General features: G+C 46.7%; 1 protein-coding gene across 3 annotated transcripts in view; it reads left to right on the forward strand.

The window, feature by feature from the left end:
* Positions 1 to 21,293, forward strand: part of KIF18B (kinesin family member 18B) — a 28,592-nt gene continuing 7,299 nt past the window's right edge. For 2 of the 3 annotated variants that reach the window (XM_019476105.2, XM_019476109.2), the window contains exons 1-12: positions 1 to 74; positions 2,899 to 3,247; positions 6,002 to 6,159; positions 7,188 to 7,292; positions 8,773 to 8,883; positions 15,593 to 15,790; positions 16,113 to 16,289; positions 16,845 to 16,994; positions 17,578 to 17,690; positions 18,207 to 18,342; positions 18,957 to 19,069; positions 20,698 to 20,906. In XM_019476105.2, the coding sequence (XP_019331650.1) occupies positions 2,926 to 3,247; positions 6,002 to 6,159; positions 7,188 to 7,292; positions 8,773 to 8,883; positions 15,593 to 15,790; positions 16,113 to 16,289; positions 16,845 to 16,994; positions 17,578 to 17,690; positions 18,207 to 18,342; positions 18,957 to 19,069; positions 20,698 to 20,906 (1,792 nt within the window). In that variant the 5' untranslated portion in view covers positions 1 to 74; positions 2,899 to 2,925. The remainder of the gene's footprint in view (positions 75 to 2,898; positions 3,248 to 6,001; positions 6,160 to 7,187; positions 7,293 to 8,772; positions 8,884 to 15,592; positions 15,791 to 16,112; positions 16,290 to 16,844; positions 16,995 to 17,577; positions 17,691 to 18,206; positions 18,343 to 18,956; positions 19,070 to 20,697; positions 20,907 to 21,293) is intronic. The other variant, XM_014596259.3, reaches the window with a different exon arrangement.

Below are 21,293 nucleotides of genomic sequence, written 5' to 3' on the forward strand. Positions count from 1 at the left end.
GAGGCAGGCGGACCAATGGGAAGAGCCGCCGGCGGATTTGAACGAGGCTCGGAGGGAGGGCGGCCCACGCTCAGGTAGGAGCCGGGCGTGCGGCCGTTAACGGCTCCCGCGGCGAGGGAGCTTGTGGAGCCCCGCGGGGGCGAGGGAAGCGCAGCCCGCTTTGCTGTGGCGGGGCCCCGCGCTCCGGTGGGGCTGAGAGCGGCTGGTCGGACCGGCCTGTTCCCGACGGGAGCGTCCCTGGCTCGGCCCGCCCCAGACGCGGAGTCGTGAGACGCTCCGCCCGCCGGCAGGGCACGGCCTCGCGGAATAGCACAGGCCACCGGAGCAGGGGTGGCGGGTACATGCATGTCCCCACACACATCTTTTCTATCCAGGTGGTCTGTTCAGTGCGTCTGTGCCCTGCCTGTGGGCTGAGCAGCTCACAACTCCGTGTTATACACACACATACACGTGTGTGCGTGCACATGTATACATGCATATATATATAGAGAGAGAGACACCCCCACCCCCCATTTAGTTAGTCTATAAAGGTGAATATCTACCCTATATACACACGTGCATGAAAACACGCATATCCACACACAGCCTGCCTTAATTAGTCTATATAGGGTAGGTGTGCACCTTTTATAGACTAAATAAGAGGGTGCATGTATGCATGCACATGTGTGTGTATGTATATGTGCAGGCAAGGTTCTGTGGGTAGATATGATATCTTTTATTAGACCAACTAAATAGTGGGGGGGGAAAGTTCGTTGCAAGCTTTTGGACACAAATACCCTTTTTCAAGCATAAGGAGAATCTGCTAATGATATGAGTTCTCCAAGGTAGAAAAAAAGCTAAAGTAAACAAGTCTGAAAATGCAAATGAGTGAAAGTTTGGAAAATGGTACAGTATGCGTGTGTGTGTATAGATACACATACAAATACATGTGCACTTTTTTGCATATATGTATGTGTGGGTGTGTATGCATCTATATGTATGTGCACAGGGTAAATATGCATCATTATAGACAGCTGTATGTAATTTTATGTATATGCACGTGTGTGTATAAAATTCAAGAATATCAGATGTTTGTGTGAAATTTTATTTGTATACATACACATGTGTATATATGTTATATATAGAGAGAAAGAGAAACTAAATAAGGTGTGTATATTATTTTATAAATGTAATACATTTTATATATATATTTCACACACATCTTCTCTTTAGTTAGTATGTATATATATAGAGAGAGAGAGAGTTAATATATATATATATATATATATATATATATAGAGGGAGCCCACAAGCTTTCGTGAACACAAGTTCACTTAATTAGATGCTGCGAAAGGACTGGCTGAGAACAGTTTACAACAGTGGTTCCCAATCTTCTTTTTCCCGTGCCCCGCTGCTGGGAGCAGTGTGTGGCAGCAGCCCGAGGGCAGGGGAGCTTCCAGCACATGGTATTACCTCTGCAACCCTCCTTTGGGTTGCCACCCGGGGTTGGGAACTTCAATTTATAAGATGGAGAGAGAAATCAATATGCAAGACAAATTGGGAGGGAAGGGGGGGCAGGGGTACTAGGAGAGAAAAGCAAAGGAGCAGTAAATCCATAGGAACAGGCGGGGGATCACAAAAGCCAATCCAAGTAGTGAGTTGGGATTCCACAGTCCCTGTTTAAATCATACTTAACCTGATCCAGTTCATGAATGATTTCTTGTTTCACCATTTCCTGTGCAAACTGGTTTTTAGTTTGTTTCTTGCCTGAGAATAGTAATCCTGAAGTCAATGATGCAGTGTCCAGGAGAGTTCTGCCACAGACTTTTTTGTCTTTCTGTACCTGATGTTCCAGTCAGGTGTGGGAAAGTGTTGTGAAAGATCCCTTCTGATACACTGTTACATGCAAGAGGCTGTGCAACCTTAACTCTCAGCTTGTATTGGCAGTGACCAGCAAGTGTTTCTCATGTTTTGTGCCCTGAGCTGATGAGATCTCAGTTTAATTTCTGATGGATGAGTGGCCCAATAAATCAGTGCTTCTCGGATTTGTAGACTCCTGGCATCCCTCTATAACGCTTATGAACTGAGCGGCACCCCAATTCAGGAAATAATTTTTATTGCAACACTTAGCTCCTGGAGGGGGAGCAGGGAGAGGAGTGAGCATTTAGTTCCTTGCAGGGCTAGAGGAGGGAGGGATCATCATGAACTTACTGTCTTGCACTGGAGTCAAGCATAGGAGACTAGCTCCTTGAACAGGGGGAGGAGATAGGATAGAAGAGTGAGCACGTATCTCCTCACACAGAGCCAGGCATGAACAAGTGAAAACTTACCGTACTTCCTGGCACTGGAGCCAGGCAGAAATAAGTCTGTGCTTACTTCCTTGCTTAGGGGCCCGTCAGGGAAGAGTGAGTGCTTATCTCCTTGCACCCCACAGCACCTTCAGAAGGTGATCATGGCATCCCTGTTGAGAACCATTGCAATAAAAAATACCACTGCTGTGATTGGCACTGACTTTCTTATATTAATAGGCACAGCAGAAAGGCTGTGATCTGAATGCCTTTCCTCCAGGGGTGCCTGAGCCTGCCTTACTGACAGGGGATGCAGGCTCTGCTTCCACAGATTAACAGAGGACTTCAGATTCCAGTGCGTGGTATTTAGAGCATGTGTAAGAGGCAAGTGGGCTTTAATTAAGACCATGTAGAAGCAAACAGCAGTCCAGTAACTTTAAGTAGGAGTATGCCCCAAGAAAATGAAGGCCTTTCACTGCATGATCGCTAAATCCATCCTTTATCTTGCTAGTCCCTCTTGAAGGAAAATGTAGTAAATTTGGGTTGTTAAGTCCGTGAAACCAGTGATTACTTCGTCATGGGAGTTAAGTGCCTTGTTCTTGACTGGCTTTCATTCTCTCTTTGGACACAGTGCTAACTACCTGAAGGGGCTCTAATCATGGCATCAGTCCCGCCCCCTGAAGAGGGCAGCGTGACAGTGGTGGTGCGGGTACGGCCACAGAACCAACGGGAGCAGGAAGGGAACCAGCACAGCACAGTGCGGGTGGTTGATGACAGAATGCTAGTGTTTGACCCCGAGGAGCCCTGCCTCCTGGGGGTCTTCATGGGATTCCGGGGACACGATGCCCCCAAACGTAAGGGCAAGGACCTCAAGTTCATGTTTGATCGAGTATTTAGCGAGCATGCTACGCAGGAGGAGGTGTTCCAGCACACAACGAAGGAGATCCTTGATGGAGTGCTGAACGGGTACAACTGCTCTGGTAAGGAGCCTTGCAGTAGTGTTCCATGATACAGACTTACCAGAATGTATTGCAGAGTTAAATATTCAGTTTGTCATTGTTCAGGGCACAGGCTGACTGCCTGCAAAGGTAAAAGGAATTTTTCTGTTACATCCAACACTTACCTGCAGGGAACTGCTGCCTTTTGAAGATGGGTCTTTTCAGCATGTTTTTTTTTTTTAATTCATCTGACTCCACCCAGCAGAAACCCATCCCCCACCATTTAGTCTGCATGATTAAACTTAAATGATCTATTTGATGCTTTAGGCAGGATCCTGGATGAGATTGGCTCAATAGAGGATCAGGCCTAGCTAATTTTATGTTCCTGTAGAACACAGTATGCTGTTTTGCCAATGAGCAGAGAGTAAGGCTTGCAAAACTTACTAACATAGCCTGTCAGGTGCTTCTCTCCTCCCTGCCTCCCCCAACCATTCTGCTCCTGGAATTTCTGTGGTCCAGTACAAAAATTTAGCTCTAGCAGTTTAGGAATTAGGAGGGTCCTGATGATGTAGAGCAGGGCTGTCCATCTTCTAAGTGACTGGGGGCCAAAGGCCCCAGAGGTGGCACCAACGAGGGGCCACACCCCAGGGCAAGCTGTGGGTCTCCAAGCCACATGCTGCCTGGAAGCTGCATGCCTGCATTTCCCCCCTGCCAACATACACACCCATGGCCCCCCCCACCCGCAACTGCTGCACTAAGCACATGCACCTCTTCCCACCCCCCACACCACTGCACCATGGAGCTCCAGGCACACCCTCCGTTCCCCACAGCTGCTGCATTGTCTCCAGATCTGCATGGGCCAGGGCTGCAGCTGTGCCAGGCTCTTTCCGGCAGGGTGGGCATTGGGCCAGGCTGTGCTCAGGGCGGGTGGCGGGAGGGGGGGGTTGGGGCTACGGTGAATTTTGGGGTGGTTGCAGCCCCCCCATGTAGCTCCCCTCCCAGCACTGTTGCCACCCACCCTGAGCGCAGCCTGGCCCAGCCCACAGCAGCAGCCACCCCCCCCCACTCCACCCCCTCCCACGCTGATCCAGGGCCACCCCCCCCATGATGAGGGCCCCCACTTGCCCCCCCATGCCTTCCTGGGGTTCGCGCAGCAGTGGAAGCTGCCCCCTGCACCCCCCAGACGAGCTGTGGCTCTGTCCCATGCCCTGCTCCACCCCAGCTGGGCAGCACCTGCCCCAGCCCCACTCCCTCCCTCACTGCAGGGACCTTAATCTGCCCTCAAATGCCCCTTGACTCCCCCCTCCCCTTGCACCACAACAGACTTACCAGCTGCATGCAGCTCTCCATGCTGTATCAGAAATTGGATGGGTATCAGCCAATATGCCCCCTTAAAAATCAGCCATCGGTATTGGCCCCAAAAATCTCTATCGTTGCACCCCTACTTATAATACTTGCAGATGACATCAAATGAGAAGGGTTGCAAGCACTTTGGACCCAAATTCAAATGATTTGACCAATTAGAGTAAATGACCTGAAGTCAGTAATATGAAATTTACTAAAGAGAAGTACAAAGTACTATGCTTAGGAAGGAGAAATCAAAAACACAAATACAAGCTGGGGAACATCTGGTTAGACAGCAGTATGATGGCAAAGGATCTGGGGACCACAAACCAAACGATTCAAGAGTTAGATGCTGCTGCAGAAAGGCAACCATCTTTCTAGGATCTCTTAGCAGGAGTGTCAACATTAGACACAGGAAGTTATTGTTCTACTCTACTCAAGGCTATCAGGGACTCAGTAAACACTGGGTGTATCTACACGAGATGCTAGAAGTGCACTAGACTAATTCTAGTGTGTATTAGCGCATCACAGCGAAAGCCATGCTAATGCACTAATGTGCAGTAGAATTAGTCTACTGCATGTTAGCATCACGGAAAAAATATGCACCAGCACTACTGCACAGTAGCACCGATTAGAGTGCATTAAGTTAGCACCTGTTATTACAGGTGGTAAACTTAATGCGCTGTAATTACGGCTCATTAATGCATGTGTAAACATGCCCACCGAGTCCTTTTTTAAGTTCTGAGGAAGTCTAAAAGGACTGAGTTTTTCCTCTGGCACGTACCGGGCTTTCTGTCAGTATATCCATCTTGCAAAGGATAGTGTGAGGCTTTGTGTGTAAAGTTTTGAGATGGTATCAAAGTACAAAGTGTTGCTAATGGGAAGAAATAGCAAATTCAGTCTAATGTCATGTCCTTTCTGGTGTCAGTGCTTCAAAGAAGATATTGAAAAATTGGAAAGGGTTCAGAGAATGGCTTGAGATCTGGAACGTTGCATCCTAGTGACAGACTTGGGGAAACTCTGTCTACTTCACTTTTTAAAGAGAAGGTTAACACATGACTTGAGCATGATCACAAGTGTCCACATAGGAAGACCTGATAGCAGAGGGCTTTTTGATCTAGCAGACAAAGCCTGAATGATATCAAATGATTGGAAGCTAATACTAGATAAAATTGGAGAACAAGTGCACATTTTTAGCAGTGAGGGCAACTAATCACTGATATACTTTCTCTAGGGCTTTAACTGGTTCTCTGTCACTTCCAGTTTAAATCAAGATTATTTTTATATGTAAAAAAATCCAAAAGGCCCTGGCTGAAGTAATGTCTTGGTGCAGGCATTGATGGGTGAAATTCTCTGGCCTGCATGTACAATGTCAGACTAAACTGTAATGGTTCTTAATGGCCTTAAAAGCAAAAGCTGAATTTCTGGTATATCCCATGTTTCCCTTTACAGTGTTTGCCTATGGTGCAACAGGGGCAGGGAAAACCTACACTATGTTGGGATCTGAGAAGAGCCCCGGTATTATGTACCTCACCATGGTGGAGCTGTATAAGAGGATTGAAGCCAGGAAGGATGAGAAGAACTGTGAGGTGCTCATTTCCTATCAGGAGGTACAGTATTCTGACATTGCCATCTGCTACCATCTTACAGGCTGAGGGATTGCAATACTTGGGGACATGTGGCTCTGTCCCCACAAAAGGTATACAATGCAGGCAAGACATTTAGATTCCTTAATGCTGTATTGTTGAGTAACTCATTTGGTACCGAAACACTGCTTTTCCCTTGGAGAGGAAGAAATGCGTCTCCTCCACTTGCTTTTTGACTTCTATACACTGCTTCCCAGACCCCAGAAGCCCTCCCATACCTGTCCTTGTGCATTAGGGATTTTGCATCACTTCTCTTTTGGGCCACCTCAGTGGCTTTGTACTCCTGTATAGCAACAGCAGCAATTTTCTCTAAACCAGCGGTTCTCAAACTCTGACAGATTACACACCACCAATTTAAAACAATACAACCTTTAAGTACCACCCACCAGCAAATTTTTGTCATATAAAGTAATTATAGTAAATCTGTCAACCTGTACCACTGACAGGTTGTCTGTGTACCACTGATGGTACCTGTACCACAGATTGGGAACTGCTGCTGTAAGCCCTCGGGACCAGTTCTCCCAAGATCTACAGAACCAGCAGGCAACTGGTAACAAAATCAGTGTGGTGTTCCTCATTTGCAGCTGACTGGAGGTGTGAACTTGTATGAATTGCTTAATTTCATAGAAGTCTATTCTTCCTCATAGGAATAAGTTGCACACATTTTAAGGCTTAGTGTTTGCATAACTTTCCAAGATTCCTGGGTGATGGGCTCTTCAAGGGAATGGTAGTAGTGAATTGAAGACAAATTTTTTGTAATGATGGAAAGTCCTCCTTAGGACCAAGTACATGAGGATAGGGTGCTGTATCATGATTTTCTCCAAGGTAGAACTTAGGTAAAAATATCTTTTCAGGAAATCGGCACTTGGGGATCCATGCCTCACTGGTCTGAGCCCCACTCTTTCACTCCACCTGAAGACCTGCCCCTGGTTCCCTGAACCCAGCTATCAAAGATGCTTTTTAAAATTCTTACCTTTGGTCCCTTTTTCTAGGTGTACAATGAGCAGATTCATGACCTACTGGAACCAAAGGGACCTCTGGCAATCCGGGAGGACCCAGAGAAAGGGGTAGTGGTGCAGGGTCTCTCCTTCCACCAGGTAGGTGTAAAGTCTCCCTACAGCAAACTGCATGGGCTAGCCATCTCTGCAAGTCTAACTGGTCTTCAATAAAAGGGCACAGAAGGGAATTCATTTTGCTTTGAGCCTTCTCATTTCTTCTGAAGAGCTGAGGTGTGGGTTATGATTGGGTGAGGAACGGCCAAGGAGCTAGGCTTATGAAATCCAAAATAGGTTATGGAAATTCCTCCACACGGGCTTTGTGTTCAGATCCAGACCAGTTCCGTAGGCCTGTCCGAAGCGGCTAGTATTTGCTTCGGATTCGGCTGATTCGGGGGACAGTGATTTGATTCGGTGATTCAGATTACTGTCCCGATTCGATTCAGCTGAATCTGATTTGGAGATTCGGCTGCTGCCAAATCTCCGAATCAGCCAGGCCCCTCCCCTGCCTGCTCTCCCAGCCCAGCAATGGCTGCCCTGCCCACCCCAGTTCCTGGCACTTAAAAAAAAAAAAAAAGCCCTGATTCGGGAGGGGGGGGCGATCCCCACTGCCCCACACTGTGTGGGGGGCTCTGCACAAGCCCCTTGACACCCCATGGCTGCCCTGTTTGCTGCAGCTGTGGCCCTTTAAGAAAAAAAAACCCGAGAAAACCCCCCAGACTCACCGTTCCTGCCAGCAGGTGGGCAATCCCCACTGCCCCATGCCACATGGGGAGCTGGGAGGGGATGGGACCTGGCTGGGGTCCCCCCATAGTCCGCTCCCCCAGCTCCCCCCCTCCTTCGCCCTCTACTTACCAGATCCAAGTCCAGCTGCAGCTCCCTGCTACAGCCACCAGGGACTGTCTGAATTATCAAAGCTTTCTGAATCTTTTCAAAAGATTCGGAGAGCTTTGAATCAATTTGGACCTTTTAATTGGTTCGAAGCTCTCCGAATCTTCCGGAGAGCTTTGATTTGGATTCAGAGATTCGGCCACCAAATCGGGCTAAATCTCTTCTGAATCGAATTACCACCCGAAGCTTTGCTCAGCCCTACAGTTCTGTAGTAGCTGACATCTGTTGCAGTAGCTGACATTACCATCTGTTGATGTCTGCATATAAAATCAACCTAGTTCTTGTTGGACAGATGCATTTATTGTGGTTGATTTGCTTGTTGTCCAGTGAATAAATTAACTTTGGAAAGTTTATGTTTCTTAACAAAGACAGTCCTTCATGTTTAGGGCTAAAGTGCTGCATCAGATCTGCACAGGGGAGTCCTGTCCTGCTGTATTCCATGTTTGTACCTGTCTTGTCTATAGAAGACTTCAGCCTCAGGGCGTGTTTACCTGGCACCTTTCCCCAGCTCAAAATTCACCCTCCCCATAAAGTTTGTTTTGTACTGAGAAGAACAGTAGTTTATGTGGGTACCTTTGACTGTAATCCGTGGGAGGGAGCTGTGTAGCTTCCCTATTTAGATTTGAGCTATAAAGACCTTCCTTTTGAAGCACTGTTTTGGTACTAACTTTTTTCTCTGTGTTCCTTTCAGCCGAAGTCAGCTAAGCAGCTTCTGGAAATGTTGGCTAATGGAAACAAAAACCGCACGCAGCACCCCACAGATGTCAATGCCACTTCTTCACGCTCACATGCTGTCTTCCAGGTGAGGGGCAGCACCAACTTCTATTAGGATGTCATGGGGCTTTTCACTTCAGGTATGGGTGCCCAAATTGACCCAGGTGAAGCTGGGAATCAAAATCTTGTGAGGCCGGTGTTTAAGGGTTCCTTATGATTTTTTATTAAGTGTATTGTGAAGAAAGGTTATGATTTCTTCTGAAGCATCTGACAGTAGCTACTGTCAGACAGGACTTGGGCTGGGCCCAGCTGCCAGTATGTTCTTATAGCTAGGAAACACCTATTGCTGTAAATTCTGACCAAAGTGCAGGATTCTTTCTGCAGTGCATTCAGCATAGTTTTAAGTGTCCCAAATGCTTGAGCTGCCCTTCCAGCTGTCAGGAAGCTTTTTTTAATATTTGGCTTAAGTTTTCCCTTGTTCATTCCTGTGCTCCTGTGTATTTATTACATTCAACCAGGGGTCGGCAACCTACAGCTTGCAGGCTGGATCCAGCCTGCAAGGAGATGTGGATTCAGCCAGCTGTGGGGGAGAGTACCTCCACTGCCCTGTGCTATGTATTGCTCTGTCATGTGCCACTTCCCTCCGCAGCATCCAGCAGATGGCTGTTCTGTTTTGAGGGCTGTTTTGTAGCCTTCACTTACCCTCACTGTCAATCCCTTTTCCCAATTGCTGCTGCTGACAGAAATCTGCAGCACTTGGTGGCAAGGGTAAATGGAGGCTCCACTGGGGTAGAGGGGGCAAGAGAGTGGCCAGTGGCACAGAGAAGGAAAGGCTGGGGTGCTGCAGAGAAGGAATCTGCAACCTGGTTGCAAGTGACAGCCCTCAATTCTTAAAGATTGCCAACCCCTACGTTAAACATTTAGACTGCTTCCATGGTAGCTTATGAATAGGTATTTTTTCCACACCATCCTATTCAGCATTTCCCTAGCTTTACTGATTTGGCTGTCAATATCCTCTCCAGCCTACTGATTATTTGTTATCTTCTCAGAAATCTTCCAATGTATCTTTACAATGTAACATTCAATTGAAAAAAAGCGGTCACACCTGGCCTGTGCAGAGAGAGCCTGGGACCTCTGATTGCAAGCTCATTTCTAATGTGCTGCCTTTCATCCCAAATCCATTCCTGAATTCTCCATACACTAAGCTTGTATGACTGGAATGATTTTCCCTTGAGTCAGGAACCTCAGACTTCTTGAAGTACCAACTGGAGCACCAGTCAGCAACTGCCCCCCTCCTCCCCCAGCTTTGCTGGGGACATTGTTGACTGCTTCAGAGGAAGGTGGAAACCACCCCCAGAAGCCAGTAGCATTCATGAAGGTGCCTGTATTGGGGGGTGGGGGGGAGGGCTTCCTTTCTGGTCCCTGCAGATAACCAACAAAAGTGCATGGTATTGTCAGGCACTTACCACACTGCAATAGAGCTACTACATTTACTCCCACACCACATGCGACCTTTTTTCCAAAATTTGGAGGGGGTGTGTCTTAAGTTAGAGCTGATTTTTCTTCATTGGAATAAAGTATGACAAAATAGAAGCATGGAGATGTTGTGCTAGAATGGCTGCCAACATTGCTAACACTTCCTTCTGGCCCAGCAGGCAGAAGGAAGTGGAGTTCAGTTATAACCTTCACAGCTGCCCAGGAATTTCTAGTAGCTATTGGCTGAACACTGTAGCTTGTGCCTGAAGGAGCCACTGGGCTGGCTCAGGGCAAGTAAACTGCTGTATGCAGTCTGTAGTATCTTGATGAGGTTTGTTGTTTGGAAACATTACATAAGTCCCTGTAATTTAATAATATAATAATAATAAGATGCTTCTAGGAGAACTTACTGGGCACATTTACACGTGCAATTAATGTGACTGAATAAACTCTGGTGCGATTTGAGCTGGAGTAAACTAATCCCACTGTCACCATCTGCACATGCATTTAAGCCAGTGGTTTTCAAACTGTGGGGAGCAAACCCCCCCCCCCCCCCCCCGAGGGGCATGAAGGAATGTTGGAGGGGCACAGGCAAGAAGGTTGGAAGGAGCTGGCACCACTGCAGCCTTATTGGGGGAATGTGGGGGTGGCGAGCCCTGGGCAGGCTCTGCCAGCAGGCTGCACTGCTCCTCTGAGGGGACGGGGGACTGGGGGTGGGGGGGACGACACACACACACACGCCCTAATTGCAACGTACATAGACAGTGATGCTTTCCTGTGCAGTAAATTAGTCTACTGCACAGTAAAGCGCACATGTAGATGCACCCATTGTGTTGCACAGTCCACCATGATTCTGAAAAAGTGTTTTTTCCCTACATTTTGCCTTCCAAAAAGGATGTGCATATATTATTTAGGGGTGTATGATATGTGAAAAAATACAGTGACTCCATGTCCCAATTTGGGGATGCAAATACTTGATTACACATATCATAAAATCATAGAAGTAGGGTTGGAAGGGACCTTGTAGATCTTCAAGTCTGACCCCCTGCCTGGGCAGGGGGAAAACTGGACTCAAATGACCCCAGCCAGGTAGGCATCAAGCCTCTTCTTAAAGACTCCCAGGGTAGGAACCAGCACCACTTCCCTTGGAAGTTGGTTCCAGATCCTAGCCGCCCTAACTGTGAAGTAATTCTTACGGATGTCTAATCTAAACCTACTCTCCAACAACTTGTGGCCGTTATTCCTTGTTATCCCGGGGGGCGCTAAGGGAAACAAGGTCTCCCCCAAACCCTTCTGGTCCCCCCTAGTGAGTTTATAGATGGTCACCAGGTCCCCCCTCAACCTTCTGTTGTGAAGGCTGAACAGGTTCAGGTCCCGTAGCCTCTCATTGTAGGGTCTGCCCTGCTGTCCCCGGATCATGCGGATAGCCCTCCTCTGGACCTTTTCAATGTTGTCCACATCCCTCTTGAAGTGGGGTGCCCAGAACTGGACACAGTACTCCAGCTGTGGCCTGACCAGTGTCGCATAGAGGGGGAGGATCACCTCCTTGGCCCTACTTGAGATGCACCTGTGGATGCACAATAGGGTCTGGTTGGCCCTGCCGACCGTGGCCTCGCATTGTTGGCCAATGTTCATCTTGGAGTCAGTAATGAATCCAAGATCCCTTTCTGCCTCCATGCTCTCAAGAAGGGAGTTTCCCATCTTATAAGTGTGCTGCCAGTTACTACTTCCCAAATGCAGCACCCTGCACTTGTCCGTATTGAAACGCATCCTGTTTTTGTTATCCCACCCTTGCAACCTATCCAGGTCTTTCTGCAGTTTTTCCCTCCCTACTAGCGTGCCCACCTCACCCCAAATTTTGGTATCAGCAGCAAATTTGAACAGGTTGCTTTTCACCCCGTTGTCCAAATCACTGATAAATAAATTGAACAGTGCAGGCCCAAGGACCGAGACCTGGGGGACTCTGCTGCTCACTTCCCCCCAGGTCGAATATGACCCGTCCACCACCACCCTCTGAGTATGACCCTTCAGCCAATTCGCAATCCATCTGACTGTGTAGGCATCGATGCCACAGTTGCCTAGTTTTTTAATGAGGATGGGATGGGAGACAGTGTCAAAGGCCTTGCTGAAGTCCAGAAAGACTACATCCACAGCGACACCTGCATCCAATACTTTTGTGACCTGATCGTAAAAGGCAATCAGGTTGGTCTGGCATGACCTGCCCCTAATGAAACTGTGCCTTTGAGCATCATCCTCAATGCCAGCCCATCACAGATGTGCTCCTTGATGATCTTCTCAAAGAGTTTCCCCAGGATTGAGGTAAGACTGATGGGCCTATAGTTGCCCGGGTCCTCCCTCTTCCCTTTCTTAAAGATGGGAACCACATTGGCTATCTTCCAATCATCTGGCACCTGGCCCAAGCACCACAAGCACTCGTAAAGCCGTGGCAAGGGCCCTGCAATAACCCCTGCTGACTCCCTCAACACCCTGGGGTGGAGAGCATCTGGACCTGCTGATTTGAACATGTCCAGCCCCTCCAGAAGCACTCTAACCTGGTCCACCTCAACCTTAGGTCTGGAGGCTGGTCCCAACTCTGGAGGATAGAAAAGAGTTACCCTTGCTTCCATACAAATACCCAGAATTTATCACAACACTAGAAATAATCCTATGATTATATATATATATTTTTTTTTTTTTTTTTTAAAAGGTAATCATGTTCCCTCTCAATCTTTATTTTATAAAGTTTAAACCAGCAGTCAGTACTGTTTTTCCAGCAGCGGGCTATACTGGCTCAGCATGGGCTCAAGGACTATGACCAGCACTAGGACCCTGGCTACCACCACTGCTGCTTCCTGCTGTGTGGCTGCAATGCAGCACAGGCAAAGCTCCCCAGTACCCAGAAATGGCATGGGCAAAGCCCTCACAGCTAAACACTGAAGCTCCCACTCTGTGGGCCAGATCTGGCCCAAAGGCTGTAGGTTGCTGACCCCTGAGGTAAATAAACCAAGCTCCCTTAATATGCTTTCATCATAGAATCATAGAAGTAGGGTCAGAAGGGACCTTGTAGATCTTTCATCAGGTAGTCTTCATTCCCTTAACCATCTTAGTGGACCACCTTTGTACTTGTTCTAGTTTAAGTCTTTTTTTAACATTGGTGACCAGAACCAGTATTTTAAAGGAGTCTTGTATAGTGGTGCTAGTACTTGTATGTCCCTACTTCAGTGATTCGCAACCAGGATACTGTGAGATCCTTTCAAGGATACAATATTAGTACTGTTAGGTGTGCATGCAAAATTCACAAGATAAACCCACAAATTTCAAATAGGAATCCACAGTTTTAAAAGCATTATGACCTGTTGTGGTCTTTCTGAATTCTTTGCAATAACATTGCTTTAGTTTTTACTGTAGTCAAAAAACAATTGAGAATTAATCTGGCATGTTCAAAGGGGTGCCTTGAGTCCAAGCAGATTAAGAACCACCGTTCTAGATTTTCTAAATGTCTTCCCAAACTTAGCATAGTCATCCTTTATCCTGGTCAAAGGGTATTTGACCATATCTTTTCTTCCTACAGAGGAACAAGTCATGGATTCTTGCCTGCTTCCATGAGAATCCTCTTCATCCTCAAATCTGTGTTTTGTATCTTTATTCCTGGTAGACAGCACTCTCTCCTGATTTTTCCAGTCATCCTTTGTGACCCATCCGTCTGTTGTTAAAAGTAAATAATGATTACTGTTTAATTCTTCAGACAAGGGACACAGATTCTGCAAAGGAATTTCTTAAGCCAATCACATTTTACTCATAGGTAATACATGTGAAAGAGGGAGCTACAAAAAACAATGAACAACTACACACAAAATCTTTCTTTCAGTGGCCTCAGTATGCCAGATCAGTTCTGGGCTTTTGGTCAACCCTTCCAGGGTTCTGGATTTCTCCTCTTCTCCTGGCCAACCTTGCCCCTTTTTCTGATCAGTGAGATAGAGCCCCTAGTAAGAGCAGAACTGTTTTTTCTGTAAAGGTCCAACTCCTTCCCCCACTCAGCAACTTCAAGTTCTTCATCAGGTAATTGGTTCTAACTAGTAACCTAGCAACTAAACTACAAACTAGTTCTCCTCAGCTGCTACCAGCTTTTCTTTTTTTCTTAGGGTGCTTATAGTTGAATATAAAATCATCCATTACTCTACATTGCTACGGGTATAAGGCAAAAGTGAAGGTATAGTGCAGTGATTCTCAGCGAGGATGCCTTGAAGACCTTTGAGAGGTGTTATGGGTTGCCATGTAATATTAGCCCTGTTAGGTGTTCAAACGTGATTCACAGGAGAAACCCGAGTTTTCAAATAAGAAGCCATAGTCGTAAACACATTCTGACCTGTTGTGATCTTTAAGTTCTGTGCAACAGAAGAATTGCTCTAGAATTTTATAAAGAGTGAAAACTAAGATCTGGCATTTTTCCAAGAGGTGTCTCAACTAGTATATTTATTGTCTCTCACAAGACAAGAACTAGGGGTCACAAAATGAAACTAGTAGCTAGTAAGTTTAAAACTAACAAAAGGAAGTTTTTCACGTGGTGTGTAATTAAAGTGTAGAAATCATTGCCAACAGATGTTGTGGAAGCTGACAGTTTAGCCAGATTCAATAAGGGACTGGACAAATTCTTGAAGGAAAGGGGCATCAATACCTATTGAGCATGGGAGTTAAGGTTACAGCCTCTGAAGCAGAACCTCCTAGACCTTAAATACTGGAGGCTGCAAGTGGGAGAGAAACAGTGGGGAAAAAAAACCATGGTCATACCCAGTTCACTCTCCTTTTCAGCATTCACTTTATGACACTGTGTGACACAGGATACTGGACAAGATGGACCTATGGTCTGACCCAGTAGATGGCAGTTATTATGTTAGGTGTCAGGTATCGTGTCTACCAAGGGGTGTCTTGAATCTGTGGAGGGATGCCTCCAGTCTAAAAAGATTGAGAACCACTGTTATCATGTGAGTTACAATCAGAATGGAATTTGCAGGCTGTAGGCCCAGACATGCACTTATCTGTTGCATCTTGTACCTGTATCAGTTCTCTCCATGGAAACCCAGACAGGTAAGATCCAGCCTTAGAGTTTTTAAGCCACCAGAATTAGCCTGTGCCTTTTCCCTTCTGATCTCCCAGCAGTGGGTAGGCACAGTAAAGGAGGAAAACACTGTCCATAGAGGTCTACCTTCTAAGCTATCAGAGAGTCTCTGTGGGGTTCGGTGCTATCCCTCAAGGTAGGAGGTTGCCTGTTGACTGTGTCAAGCAGCTTGTGTCTTCCCCTCACTACTCTTTCCCTTTCACAGATCTATGTGAAGCAGCAGGACCGTGTTGTTGGCATCGCTCAGGATCTGCAGGTAGCAAAAATGAGCCTGATTGACCTGGCTGGCTCAGAGCGAGCTTCAGCTGCTAACACCAAGGGTGAGCGGCTCCGGGAGGGCGCCAACATCAATCGCTCACTGCTGGCCCTGATCAACGTCATCAATGCCCTGGCAGATACAAAGGTAACACTCCTCCATGGATCACTCCCTCATGTTCCTACTGCCCAAAGGGCAACAAAGCAAAGACAGTATGGTTAATACAAGGATTTCCCTGTGTGCTAAATGTAAGGATCTCCCTGCAGATATCATCAGCTCCATACTCTTAGTAGGAAATAGCTCTGGTAAAACAAGGACTAGCAGTGTGTAGGCTAACTTTCCTTTTCTAACTTTCCCTGGCCTCTTAGCCTAGGGCAATGAGAATAAGTGAGCACTTGAACTTGCCAGTGCTAGGCTTCTTAGAGATATCAGAAAGCTGAGGTGAGTCCCCTGATCTCTCTCACTACAGAGCAAAAAGCCCCACATCCCGTATAGAGACAGTAAACTCACCCGCCTGCTGAAGGATTCTATTGGGGGCAACTGTCGGACTATCATGATTGCTGCCATCACCCCATCTACACTGGCCTATGAGGACACCTACAACACACTCAAGTATGCCAGTCGAGCCAAGGAGATCAAAATGTCGGTGGGTACCAAACATCTCTAAGCAAAACTGTAATTGTATAGTACCATTGTATTAAGGGAGACCAGGGGTGAATGGGAAGGAACTGGTTTAGTGGGTTTCATAACGTCCTATCTAGCTAAAGGGATCAAGGTATACTTACTGGTAGACAGTTACAATCTCCCATGTGTCTTGTCCTTGTATGTGTGCCCAGTAGACTGTATTCCAGGGCCAGCCACTATCAGAGGTGCTGATGGTGCTGAGTGCTAGATTAAGCTATACTAGCAATTCTATTAATGCTGTTTGGAGCTCAGAATTTCTCCATAGGCTACTATCCATGACCCTTTCAGAACTGTCCCTGAAAAGTGCTCTCCAAATGATGCAGGTATCCAAGCATGTTGGCTTAAACTACAGCACAGAATCTATCCATGAACTGCTGAGATTGTTGTTGAATTCTGCTGCTGTGTTAGTTCTCTCCCAACAATCCACGGTAAAAGAGCTGTCCTGCATCTGATGGTCTGTTTGTTTAATCCAGTCTCTTCCTTTTCTATGCTTCCTCTTCCCATTTCTGTCCTGTAGTTGAAGAGTAACATTCTCAGCCTGGACTGCCACTTCAGTAATTATGCAGTTATCTGTGAGCAGCTGAAAGCAGAGGTAATGTGCCTTACAGGAGGTCTGATGGGTGGTTTTGTTTTAGTCATTGCCAGACGCCAGCACTGCTCTGGGACGGTGAGTGCTCTCATGAGATCTTTGTGATACTACTTAACTCACTCTGCAGGCAGCGTTTTGTGATGTTAAGGAGTAATAGACTTGAATAAGTACTTCTGGAGCAGCAGTCAGCTCTGCTGTTGGATGTCTCCTGGGGCCTGTGTTATTCTGTCACCCTTTGGCACTTGTTCTAGAACTTAAGATCTTATCTTCCAAAAAACAAATTTCTGCCCCTTATTTGTAAAGTGAGCATCCCTCATGAGAACTGAGTATAACTGATGGAGTACTGCCTGCTTACATCTATAGAAAGAAAGCCAGAAATGATAGCCTCATGATACCAATCCCTGAAATTGAGAGCAATGACTCATGAGCAGGTGGGATTCTTGCTTGGTGACCCATATGTGGTGTCCCTTGCTACTTTGGGTCCCATGAAAGGTCAAGAGAAAGTAGGGACAGAGCAGCCCACCCAAGTGTCCAGTTCTCTCCTGCACCATGTAGGCTGCTGTTCTCAAAAGAAATGCATTGCATTGCATCTAGAGTTGCAGGCAAACGTTGTGAATGGAAGGGAGAAATCTGATCTAAATGGGTGGAATTTCCCTTACAGGTGGCAGCTCTGAGAGCAAAGCTCCAAACTTACGAGAGAGATGCACAAGTTGCAGACCAACAGGTGCCAGCTTCTCTGGCACACTGTAGCCCGCACCAAGCCGAACTGCTCAGGTAACATTTTACCTACCTTCAATCTCCTTCAAAGGAAGACAAAGAGCGAACAGTGCTGCATGCTGCACCCCTTCTCCCAGGAAACCTCAGATCAAGATGCTTTTGGCCCATTTTTACTCTTGATTAGAGCCCAAATGATATATCTGAGAGCAGAGCTGACTCAAAGGCAGACAAACATGTTGGCTACCCAAGTGCATCCTCCCTTCATTCAGGCACTTCTGCTGCTAATAAAGCCAGGTTGTTAATCACCAGTGCTTGCCAGAGCCTGGACCTAGTGTGGAATGAAGCAGTAGGGAGTGTGGAGAAAGGTGGTTTGCAAAGACCTCCTGTCAAAATGAATACAGGATAAACCCTGCAAAATCTGACTATAAAACTTAAGTTCTCCACAAGGACCTCTATTTCTGTCCAAGCCCAAGCACGCTGCAGCTTTGTATCTGGATCTTCTTTGACTTGGGAGCTGTTTCTTCTCAAGAGCTTTTTCAGGCCTTGACTGCTGCTTCCTCTGGCTTGTTGTAGGTCAGATGAGGCAGCCCAGGAGGTATGCTCAAATGATGAAGCCCTTTGTAAGGGGGCTCAGGGAATGATGACACAGCAACAGGAACTGAACATAAAACCATCTTTTCAGCAGCAGGAGCTGGGAACAGCAGAAGAGGTAAGAGAAGGGCTGGTAACTAGAGGAACACTTGTACAGGTATGGAATCCTGGAGTAACTATAACAGGTGTGCAGTAGGGACAGAGCTGAATGGATAAAGGTGTCTCAGAGGAAATGGGACACTGCTAAGGAGTAGCACAGCATATACTAGAACTGATGGAAGGGTGAGCAGCAGGGTTAGTAGAGAATCTGGGAACTATCTGGGGATAAAATAAGCATTAGCATGGGAAAAGGGTAAAGCTGTTCTGAGGCTATACTCAGCTCTTGGATCTCTAGGGAATGCTTTTGGTGGTGCACAGAAAGATGCCTTGGATTTGCTTTAAGGCAAGACTCCAGCTGAAGACCTGTCCCCTTCTTAATGCAGTATAAGCTTCCCTACTTAGTGAGCAGGATGTCTGTGTGCTGCAGCCTCTGCTCACTCAGGCTACAGAGATGCTAGTAAATGGCAAGAAAACCCCCACATACACTGCAAATATGACTTGGGGGTGAAGGAGTCAGTTATGGTTTGGGTGCACCCCTCTACTTTTCCTGTGCCAGGTAAGATTACTCTATAGTTTTGCTGCCTCCTGGCAAAGTAATCAGAAGTTAAGATGCTCTCCTTACAATCAATTCAGGCTTCAGAGAAGAAACCTTGCAGCTGCATGGAGTTCCAAAGCACAGATACCCAGCAGAAAACCCAAGGAGAAAACCCTCTCTTACAGGGGCTCACCAGCACCCAGACAGAAAGGTGAGTGCTCCCTGTTGTATGTGTACACATGAAGGAACCTGTGCCTTAGCTTGCTGGGAAAAACTGGTGTATATTTTCAGCACTATGACTGTGTTCAGGCCCAAAAATCCATACTGGGGACAGTCTACCTCAGGGGCGGGCAATTATTTTGGGCAGAGGGCTGCTTACTGAGTTTCGGCAAGCCATTGAGGGCCTCATGACAGGCAGCCCGGGGCAGATTAATATTAATTTTCTACATTTTTAGGGGCCCTGCAGGCCGGATAGAATGGCCTGGCGGGCTGCATGCAGCCCCCGGGCCGCATTTTGCCCACCCCTGGTCTACCTGGTGCTTGTGTGCGTTATGGTAATTCTGAAGCAGAGAATATTTAAGGATATGGAGCTTGTGCTTTTAAACAGTTACTAATCCTATACAGTGGCCCACATAAAATTGATCAAATGGATTTCTGCTACATGAATGGGGGATACTGTGCTCTGTATGATGCCATGAAAACTGGGAATAGCTCTCGCAGTCCTAAGAATGATAATGGCCTAATCTACGGAACTGATATATTAAGATACTCTTGGTGCCAAAACAAGGGCATGGGCAAACAGACCAATTACACTGAGTTAAAAAGGGGGAAAGAAGATTGGCCCTGCATCAGCTGTTCTGTGGTAATTCTCGTGTGTCTGCTCCTATTATACATTAAACTGGGGCAGTTTAACCCTGTTTTTATTCAGGGATGAGTTGCTATGGTTTTAGCTTTCACTTAATATAGGAAAGAAAACACTTTTTTTTAACTGTCAGCTGTTCCGTGATAGGATGCTGTGTCCTTTGCCTTTTCTACTCAGTATATTTTCCGTCCATACTTTAAAATACTTTGTGTCAATGATACAGATTCCACTAGCAGAGTAGAGGTAGAATTCCAAACACAGCAAGTGTGCAAGTCTGAATTTCAGACTTCCAGGATTCACCACTCAGTTACCTCTCAAGTTCTCCTTATGTACTAGGCTTCTACATGTTTTGCACCGGCATGGTACCCAGGGCCAAGGCTGCTGGTGTCTCTGCCCCACATGTCCCACCAGAATGGCTCCCTTTAAAAAGTAACTTGTAAGCAGGATGCTGGCTTGGCTTTGTGTGTGCATAACTTGAATTTAAAATAAATAAAGGCTGACTAGAGCCTGTTTGGCCAGAAGTGCTTGAAGCCTTGCCTTGAGCCCCCTGCTGTCTGCTCTGTAGTCGTACCATGTACCCACAACTGATAACTTATACTTTCTATTGTTCATGAACTTTTCAAGCAGCAAGTCTTTCCCTGCTACTGATGTGTTACAAAAGTCTGAGCAGATCTTATCACCTTGCCTTTGACTTAACTGACAGATCTATTTAACAGTTTAGCTGCAGTCTTTGAACTTCTAACAAGCTGCAATCTACACTTGTGCTAAGCTTGCCCACCCCTTACAATAAAGCACACTTAGCAGAAACCTAAGGGGAAGCCAGAAGTGAACAGGCACATGTACAGAGGTGGTGCTTTGGGGTGATGTGCTGCTTACTGTGATCCTGGACCTCCACCCAGCCCAGGAGGCATGCTACACTGAAAAACTGCTGGAGCTGGCATTTTTCCTATCTACTGCCACATTCTTTTCTGTTTCAGGCTGGTAACCACTATATTGCATGTTGCCCAAAAGCAGTTCTCTCTGCTGAAGGCTGCCAATCTCCTAACCCCTGACATGATCTCTGAGTTTGAAGAACTGGAACACCTGGTGCATGGGAAGACCAGTAGACATCAAGAGCAAGTTAGGACTCTAGACAGATCCAATGAGACCAGCCAAGCCCAAGAAACAGGACAACACTCAGACAATGGTGAGCTCATGGTGTGTGATCTTTGGAGCTGCTCTAGCTGATCACCACCTTCCTAGCTTCATCTCAGAGTTAAAGTGTATATTATGACAGCTCTGAAGAGACTGAATGGCTTAGAGCCAAACTTGCCTGCCCCCCAGAGCTTCTCATCCATATTCAGATGTGGCTGTGGTCATGGGGGTTAATTGCCCCGCCGCCCTCCTCGCCCCCCCTCCCCCCGAACATGTTGTAAATGGGGCTTCATGCCTCAGATTTCAGTAGCAGACCCCACCCGTGAATTGCTGCCCTCTCTATAGCAGGCTGCAAGTTTGACACCCCTGGCTTAGAGCAGTGGTTCATAGCTATAGACAGTGCTGGAACGTGAGGTTCTCTTAGCCTCTTGACTGTATA

Source organism: Alligator mississippiensis, chromosome 4 (assembly GCF_030867095.1).
Source record: "Alligator mississippiensis isolate rAllMis1 chromosome 4, rAllMis1, whole genome shotgun sequence".
NCBI classification, from domain to species: Eukaryota; Metazoa; Chordata; order Crocodylia; family Alligatoridae; genus Alligator; species Alligator mississippiensis.